Source organism: Drosophila ficusphila, unplaced genomic scaffold (genome assembly GCF_018152265.1).
Source record: "Drosophila ficusphila isolate 14025-0441.05 unplaced genomic scaffold, ASM1815226v1 contig_286, whole genome shotgun sequence".
NCBI lineage: Eukaryota > Metazoa > Arthropoda > Insecta > Diptera > Drosophilidae > Drosophila > Drosophila ficusphila.
In genome coordinates, this window is record NW_025064189.1 from 8,440,404 (window position 1) to 8,449,278 (window position 8,875).

At 46.5% G+C, this 8,875-nt stretch overlaps 2 protein-coding genes across 5 annotated transcripts; one reads left to right on the forward strand and one right to left on the reverse strand.

Annotated features, from left to right (window-relative positions):
* Positions 1-6: 6 nt before the first annotated feature.
* LOC108099751 (regulation of nuclear pre-mRNA domain-containing protein 1B) lies at positions 7-1,839 on the reverse strand. The gene is made up of 4 exons (XM_017203383.1): positions 1,582-1,839; positions 834-1,522; positions 619-762; positions 7-320 (listed from the first exon to the last, which is right to left on the reverse strand). The coding sequence occupies exons 1-4, from the start codon at positions 1,730-1,732 to the stop codon at positions 168-170; spliced, it is 1,137 nt and encodes a 378-aa protein (XP_017058872.1). The 5' UTR covers positions 1,733-1,839; the 3' UTR covers positions 7-167.
* A 572-nt stretch (positions 1,840-2,411) lies between these two features.
* Positions 2,412-8,717, forward strand: LOC108100018 (adenylyl cyclase X E). 4 transcript variants are annotated; one of them, XM_017203728.2, is made up of 12 exons: positions 2,412-2,796; positions 3,075-3,289; positions 3,951-4,774; positions 4,835-5,116; positions 5,622-5,907; positions 5,977-6,152; positions 6,207-6,422; positions 6,487-6,811; positions 6,873-7,141; positions 7,202-7,296; positions 7,358-7,509; positions 7,832-8,717. In XM_017203728.2, exons 2-12 carry the CDS (start codon positions 3,167-3,169, stop codon positions 8,570-8,572), a joined length of 3,489 nt encoding a protein of 1,162 aa, XP_017059217.1. In that variant the 5' UTR covers positions 2,412-2,796; positions 3,075-3,166; the 3' UTR covers positions 8,573-8,717. The 4 variants fall into 4 exon arrangements, with proteins under 4 accessions (XP_017059217.1, XP_017059226.1, XP_017059244.1 ...); XM_017203737.2 differs by having other exon boundaries at positions 3,079-3,289; XM_017203746.2 differs by lacking the exons at positions 2,412-2,796; positions 3,075-3,289; positions 3,951-4,774; positions 4,835-5,116 and having other exon boundaries at positions 5,817-5,907; positions 5,971-6,152.
* The last annotated feature ends 158 nt before the right edge of the window (positions 8,718-8,875 follow it).

The window sequence follows — 8,875 nt, forward strand, 5'->3', positions numbered from 1 at the left end:
CGTGTGTAAGTTGCTTGCAATTATATGCTATAATTAAATCGTCATTAGTGGGTGTGCTTGGATTACAATAAGTGGGCTTGCGGGCGAGGATGCGAATACGGGTAAATTTGAAATATTTGACTTCGAGTGGCTCCTTACGGATCACGCTCTTCAGGATCTGCGTTTCTTCAATGCAGGGCGTTGAAGAGATCGCCGGCGGAGGGCAAGGGTGCCAGTCCGCCGGTCACGTCCGGCAATTGGGTCAGGTCGGGCAGGTTGGAGAGGTGGTCGTGGATCTCCTTCTGCAGGCCCAACATCTTGGCCAGCTTCTTCTTGTGTTCCTGCAAAGACACACAGAATTAGGCGATGATGTATCAACATGAACAATTAAAGGGAACAACATTAAATTCAAATTCAAGGCAGGGTTTTAAACGAAAATATGTAATTTAATTTAGCTCAAAAGCGGTTCTTATCACTTGCATTTCTGCGGTTAAAGAATTCAAAATAACAACATGAGGGTAAAATAGTTTACTACATTTAATCAGTTCTGCGATGGAAAACCACCCGTGTTTTAAATGGAGATCTTTATGTAACCACCCCAAAGAGCATGCTGTTCGTAAACCAAGATGGGGAACGTACATCGAGGCGTTGTTCTGCTTGGGAGAGAAGCTCCTTCTGCTCGGCTTGAAAATCCCGCAGCATGGTGGCCAGCTTGGCGCGCTCCTCCATCTCCGCTGTCAGTCGAGCGTTGTAGTCGTTCAGCAGCTCCACAGCTTCGTTGACCTAGAAAGGAGTTCCATATTAAAACGTTGATATTAACTGGGGTATTGTTAACTAGATTAATTGGTGCCCACCTGCACGGCTAAAGCCTTGGCCTTGTCTTTATCCTCCAGCTTGGTAATGCAGCTAATCTCGGATATCTCTGGTGGCAGCTTGGCGATCCTTTCGCGCACCACCGCATCACTAGAGGCGGAGTTCTCAATGCTGGTGAGAGCTTTAATGAGCTCCTCCGGCTCTGGGGGTTCGCCCAAAGGCAAGTAGGGGGGTGTGTGACCATTTTCCGGCTCCACAGCCACGACTTCCTCGACTGGAGGAGGATTAGTGGAGGAACTGCTGCTGGTTTGGCCGTGATGCCGCGAACGCTTTGATTTTGAGTGGCGATCTTCGTGCTTGCGCTTTTCCCGACGATCGGACTTTTCCGATTTACTGCTGCTGCGCTCCTTTTCCCGCTCCTTTTCCGGCTTTTCACTCTCGCCGTTCGATTTGCCATTGCTGCTGGAGCTGTTGCCACTGGATTCCTTATGCAATCGCGATCGCCAGTCTGCAATGACCTTCGCATCGTAAACACCACGCTCCAACCAGATGTTGAGGATCCTGCCGAGGCTGCCCAGAAGCTTGTCCGATCCGCACTTCTCCCCAATATGAGCGAACACCTTGCCCAGCACCACGTTAAATTCCTTGCCGTATTCCGGGCCCTTTTTCTTGCTGTTCTGGATCACATCGTTGGCCAGGTACATGAAGGTCAGCTTCTTGGGCTCAGGAACTGTGGAAGAAAGAGATGTATAGTGTTCAGGACAACCAAGCATATTCAGGACCACCCACCGTTCTCCAGTTCCCGCTGCCAGGTCTTCACGATTGACGCACTGTGCTTGCGGTGGTGAATCAGCCACAAGGATAAGGTCTGGATGCTCTGCTGGCTGCTGTTCAGCTCCCCCAGCTTCTTGAGGAGAGCTGTCTCCGTGAAGGCCGACATAGCTGCTCTGCTTTTCCACCGCTTTTCCGGCTTATTTTTTAACAGTCCAGCAACTTCAATTATTTTTTAGGTTCCAGAAAATAAACAGCTTGTAGGCAAGAGATGGACAAAAAATCAATTCATAGTTTCGTTCTATCGATATTATTAGAAATGTGCGTTTTCCATCGAATATTGAAAACAATGTTCTTAAATTTAAAAACATAAAATTTTTTAAGTAATTAAATTTGTTAAATCTATAAACTTAGATCGTGCAATTTTTACAAACCTTTTTAAATATTTGAAAAATAATATTGAACGCCTTGTGCTGCCTCGCGATAAAACAAAACCAGGGATGGAAAATCCTTGTTCATTATTTTTTCCGCTAGAGGGCTCCGCTGTTAGAGCGCCTAAAATTCAAATTTGAATTTAAATGTCTAGACTCTAGAGGTTACTTAAATGAAGCCATAAATAAAGTTTAAATGTTTTGATTATAACATATAATAAAGTTATTTTAGTTTGTATGCATAGGTAACGCCAACCCAGCTGTGACATCAATCAGGCGCCAGCACCTCCAAACACTTTTCACACTGATAACGCTCTGCACTCCACTTTCCGTACTCAAAATCAACACTCAGCCATCAACAATCCAAAAGCGAGCGATTTAACGACAGGTGTGTGCCCTCAGTTGGTCGCAGCAGTTCGTCGGCATCGGTCGTGTTTGTGGATCCCCGGAAGCGAGTGCCTATATCTTCACCCACGGGGCGGAATCGAATCGAATCGGGGCGAGTGCTTATCGCGGCAAAAGAGTAATTTGTGATACCTGTCCGCCGTGTATTGGCTTGTTGGAGCGCTACGCGCTTAAGTGGTGTTAATTTTTTATTAATTATTATCGTATTTATTACTCAACGAAAGTGAAGTGCGAAATCGGTCGCCTCAAGTGCCCGGGCATACGTGCAAAGCCCGTAAATAAATTACACAGCCATATAGCCGTGATCCTTCCCCCATTCCATTGCCAATCCGATTCCGACTGCAGCTGATAATGCCAACAACGGACTCCGCCTGATCGATTTGGAGTGCGAGTGCGGGTGAGTGTGATTTACAGACCATTAGCGCACTATCAACAGCACATTAGACAAATTGCTAAATTAGCTGCTGTTTCGCAGCCACACAAATGGCAGCAGTTCGAAATCCGAAATCCGCATAGTTTTCCCACTCTCCCCGCTTTTCCCCTCATTTTTCGGGGGGCTCTGATAAGCGAAGCCGTCAATTGACTGATTCAGTGCCCATTGGGAATTTGTTGCTGGCGCTGAAAGCCTTGGGGCTAATTGTTTGATCAGATAATGGGTGATATGTTTTCCGACAGCCAGCCTCTGATTGTGGATAGCTGCCACCGAAAATGACGGAGCTGCAAGCGGAGCTGTGATCCAATCCCAACCGATCTGACCTGGCCCCACAATGGACTCCTACTTCGACTCGGCCATCGAGTACAACCGAACGAACCCCATCATCTTGTCCAGGAGCAGCGACCAGGCTCAAACCGCGCAGAACGAGAAGAACTGGGAATGGTCCTATCTAGTGGTGAGTCTACCACATTTCGGGTGGTTTATTTACCGCGAAAATAGTAGGGGTGGAAAGTTTTATTCGGGCTTCAAGTTTATCTTTATGTGTACGCCAATCTTTATGGGCGAACACTCAAATCTCAATTAAACAAATTGCAACTGAATGCAATTTCGACACATTACAGGCCATAAAATACTGTTTCGTTATCATTACAAGTCGGGTAGAAATGAACAGACAAGAATAAAAATTTAAATAACCCTGTGGGTAAACAAAAATATAGATCACCTTAAACGTTATTGAAAACTCCACTCACTGTCTGACAAAATATATCACTGTGTTTTAGTTTTGTTTTTAGCCGATAAGAAAATCTCAAAGGCCCTTACGTTCTAATTCCTATTAAGGTTAATGGTGACAACAATATTAATAAAGTACAAGCTCTATGGTACTTTTAAGTGCTACGTTCACAATAAACCTAGAAGGGCTTTAAATATATCTATATATATATATTATATATTGGTAAGACAGCACGTTTCGCATTAATGTAATATTGAAAATGTAGTTTCATTTTAAGCAACATAAGAAACATCATTATGAACCCATCTAGAAAGAAACAGTTTAGGGATACCTTAGGGGAGGACTTTTATTATTTAAACCACCTTCTATTACCCCGATTTCCTAGAGAAAATGCCGGAATCTGGAGCTGGAGGAGTCGTACGACCTGTACATGCGGCGCCTGCGCGTCGGCTACCTCTCGCTGTTCATCTTCATCCACGTGGCCGTCACGGTGATCCACACCCTGCTCCTGCTGACCACGCCGGAGATAAAGTACGTCTACGTGGACATGGTGGCCTACATCTGCTCCGGATTGGTCATCTGGGTGGTGCTCTCCGTGAACTTCCGCAGCGAGCTCGTTAGCAAGCACGGATGGGTGGTCTACGCCACCTCCTGGCTGGCGGTTTGTGTGATGGTGCTCATGGACATCGGGCTGAATGTGTACCACGCCACCAGTCACAACGACATCCTGAATCCGATCTACGACGCCTACACTTTATATGCGATATATATGTTCATGCCGGTTCCGTATCTGCTGCAACCCTTCGTCCTGGGAGCCGCAGTCACCCTCTGCTACATAATAAACTACAGCTTTGTGATCACCGCGAAGGACGACAACCAGATGCACAGCATCCTGAACGAGGCCATCTACCTGAGCTGTGTCAATCTCCTGGGGATCTTCTTCCGTCTGATGAGAGACATTGCGCTACGTACCACTTTCCTGGATCGCAGGCAGTACGTGGAGGAGAACCTGCTGCTGCGCTACGCCAGGGATCAGGAGAGGAGCCTTCTGCTGAGCATCCTGCCCGCCCAGATTGCAGACAGGCTGCAGGAGGACGTGAAGAACCGCATCGAGCGATCCAAGCAGCAGCATCAGCAACGATCGCAAGTGGATCTGAGAAGGAGTGCGGATAGTCAGACTCTGAAGAGATGGCGACAACCGGATCACGGGTGAGCTGGGATCATATAAATCTAAATAACAATCTTAAAAATGTAACTTCCTGTGAACAGCACCCTCTTCATTGAACCACATGAGGATGTCACTGTTTTGTATGCCGATGTGGTCAACTACACCCACTTGACCACCACTCTGGATGTGAAGAAACTCGTGGAGGCCCTGCACGATCTCTTCGTGCGTTTCGACAGCGCCAGCGAGGAGTACAATGTGCTGAGGATCAAGTTCCTGGGGGACTGCTACTACTGCGTGGCAGGACTCGCCAATCCCAATGCGGACCACGCCAAGTGCTGCGTGGACTTGGGACTGCGAATGATTAAGGACATTCGCGATGTCAGGTGGGTGCAGTCACCTCTGCCCATAAAACGAATATAAAACTCATTAGCCATGTTCTGATTAGTCATTACTGATTATTGGTTTTTATTTGCCCGGATGAACGCCGTGATTATTGATAAAGATAAGAAGCTTAATCAAACCAAATATAATGAAATTAAGGGAATTTTCAGACACCAGATTGTAATAAATCTAAGCAAAGGGTTTTTTTCCCTTAGTTTGCATTTTAACATTTTTATTGAATGAACGTTCGTCAACAAAATGAGCTCATAATTTGTGTACTAACCTTGCCAAGTTTGATAAGACATACAAATTCGAATGAATAATTTATTGCGGTGCCCATTAGCCCATAAATGCCAATAGAAATTTAAGTTTGCGTGAGTCTTGATTAATATATTTGGTAATACCTATGAAGTAAGTTCAAAGAAAAGATAGTAAAAGCCATTAAAGTTTTATTTCTACTACTAAAAACTGAAAGGGTAATATTCGAACTTCTTCTTTACTTGCCAGGGAAAAGCGACATCTGAACATCGACATGCGAATCGGAGTCCATTCCGGCGACGTTCTGTCCGGCGTAATTGGAGCCGCCAAGTGGCAGTTCGACATCTGGTCCAAGGATGTGGACATAGCGAACAGACTGGAGGCCACGGGAGCCACAGGACGAGTGCACGTGAGCCAGAAGACCCTGTCCCTTCTGGACGGCGAGTACTTCTTCGAGGACGGCACCGAACAGGCTCGAGAGGATCCAGTGCTGCAGAAGCACGGCATTCGCACCTTCCTGATAAGAACACTGCGCGTGAGTATTCCCCGGTCGAATCCCGATCCAATCCTCGCCAGCATAATTACATCGAACCGAAAGTTGTAGGCCCCCATGCACGATCCGCGTCGCAGGATGAGGGAGCGCCAGGCCAAGAAGCTCAGCGAGGCCAGCAAGGCCAACTTCATGCACAACTCCACTCTGCATCAGTACAACCAGGTGCGGAACCAGGCCAAGCTGGAGATGTGCCGCGAGCTGGACAAGATGCCCATCGGAAGGATACAGTAAGTGGAGTTGAAGCTCTATATATATCCCTATATACACCCTATATGTTTCAGACTCACGAAAGTATTCCGGCGGAGCACACGGCTCACCCAGGACGAAATCGAGGAGGAGACCTTTCGACGAAACATCAGCTCCTGCTGCCTGTTCTTCCGCATCCGGAACTGGGAGTTCCAGTACATGCAGGAGCCGGATGTGATGCTCAAGTACAGCATCGCCTTATCCTGGGCAATTTACGTGGGTCTGCTGACCATCCAGCTGCTGAGCAAGGAGTAAATCCATCCATAATATGTTCGATGAACATGTATTTAAATTTTTAAATATATATTTTTGCAGTGCTCGCTATCACTACTGGTACATAGATGGCACCACGATATCCCTGCTCACCATCCTGCTGATTGTGTCCTGGTACAAGAAACTCTGGATCATGTACATGTCCGATGCGGAAGTTTCCTCCCCGAATGGCAATCTTAGTGGATTCCTGTTCCGCCTTTCCGACGAGATGCAGCGCAACGTGGTCATCCGGATCATTATGTACTTCCTGATCATTTTCTCTTACTGTGCTGTGGCCATAATGCAAGTGGTTGGATGTGACAGCGACGAGGATTATGCTGATTTGGAACCAAGCTACGAAGAACGGCTGCAGTGCTTTCATCCTTGGGTGGGCGACTCCCTTCAACCAATTATAAACGCTTTTATTTCATCGTTTCATTTCTTTGTAGATCCTCACAAACTGCATGACTTTGATTATCGGCATGTCGTTCCTGTTCACAAGGATACCCTTCATCATAAAGTCCTGCTTCTCCGCCCTGATAACGATTGCCTATGCGGTACTGGTGGTATTTGAATTTAATTATATCTATTCCAGCAGTCCTTCCACGAATGTCAACTTCAATGCCAAGTACTCGCACATCCTGCTGATGATCATCACACTGGGCATTTTTCACCTGATGGAACGCCAAACCGAGTTCATTGCCAAAGTGGATTACAAGTAATGCCAGTAACTCTATAGCATATGTCACAAATTATTCACACTGATAATATTTACCAGCTGGAAAAGGCAGCTGTTGAAAAAGCAGGAGGATGCCCTTATCACGAATGATACCATTAAAGTGCTTCTCACCAACATTTTGCCCACTCACGTTGGTAGGTTTTTCACTCGACCAATAAAATGTTCCGTATTAACACCCTTTTTTTTCCCATTCAGCCGACTTTTACCTTTCAAACCAGCTGCAGAACGAGCTCTACTACGAGGAGTACGACAATGTGGCCGTAATGTTCGCCTCAATCAAAAACTTTGACACCGACAAAATCGGACTGCGTGTGCTGAATGAGATTATCTGCGACTTTGACGATGTGGTGAGTAGACTGCCAAAGGGTTCGGTAAATCCCCTACAGAAACGTAGGTTCTAAATTTAGTGACTTTGCAACTTAGTATGGCAATCTTATCAAACATTAGTCGAGAACAGAGCGTTGTATCCAAAGTGTGAGTCGAATTACTACAGATAGTGGTGAGCTTTTATCTAGTCTGTGAGATAAATGGTTATTGGTTTCCTTTGAAGAGGAATACTTTACTAATAAGAATACTGGCATGTTTCTGTACTGTATAAAATATGTGGTATTTTAAATATAATATTATTGATTTTAAACTGAACAGTTCACCCTTTAATTCGTCTTCTAGCTAAACAAATACTCGCAGAGTCTGAGAGTGGAGAAGATAAAGGTGGCCAACTGGACGTACATGGCGGCCTGCGGTCTCGACGTTTCCCGTTCGGAGCAAGTGAATGCTCCCCAGATGAAGTTCCGCAATGTGTCCCTGATGCCGAACGGACGAAGGAGCCGCTACGACGGAGCACGTAACTCCAACATTGACGGAGTGCAGAGGGTGCCCTATGGAAACGGCAGCAACATTGCCCTGGATCTCGATCTGGAACGGGGTCAGTACGAGGGCAATGTGATCTCGAGTGGTCCCAGGATGAGTGCCACCCAGAGTGGAACCAGCAGCAGCGAGGTGGTCCGGGTGATGGCCGAGTTCGCCCTGGATCTGATGCGGACCATGCGGCGGTTCAACACGGAGAACATGCAGACGGAGTACGAGGGCAGCACCGACTACGGGATGCTGAGGATTGGCATTTCGCACGGCAGAGCCATGGCCGGAGTGGTGGGCAACTCGAAGCCGCACTACGACATCTGGGGCAATCCCGTGAACATGGCCTCGCGGATGGACTCCACCGGAGTGCCTGGCCAGATCCAGGTCACCGAGAACACGGCTCTCAAGCTGAGGGAGTTCAACATCCAGTGCAACTATCGGGGCATGACCTTCGTCAAGGGGCGTGGCAACATTCCCACCTACCTAATCGGCATCGACAGCGAATACCAGTTTCTGCCCCACCGCCCACCTGCGCCAAACAAAGAAGACTAGCTGAATTTACCAGACAATAATAGACCTAAGCAATCCGTGTACATAAAATCCGTAGAAACTAGACCCCAACTCTTCTGAGTTGAGGTGATCTTTAATGTTAGTCAATTGTGGAAGAATTAAAATCAAACTATTTTCGAAAAACTATAAATAATAATCAGTGCCTTCTGAATTTAACCTAGCATAATTAACGGGAATTAGTTTTATGGAGTAGCCTTAAATTACTGACTTTTGATACTGACTTCTGAGTTGTTGCATACTTTTTGCCATAAAAGTAAAAATGTTCACTTGCGCTGAAGTAAAAGC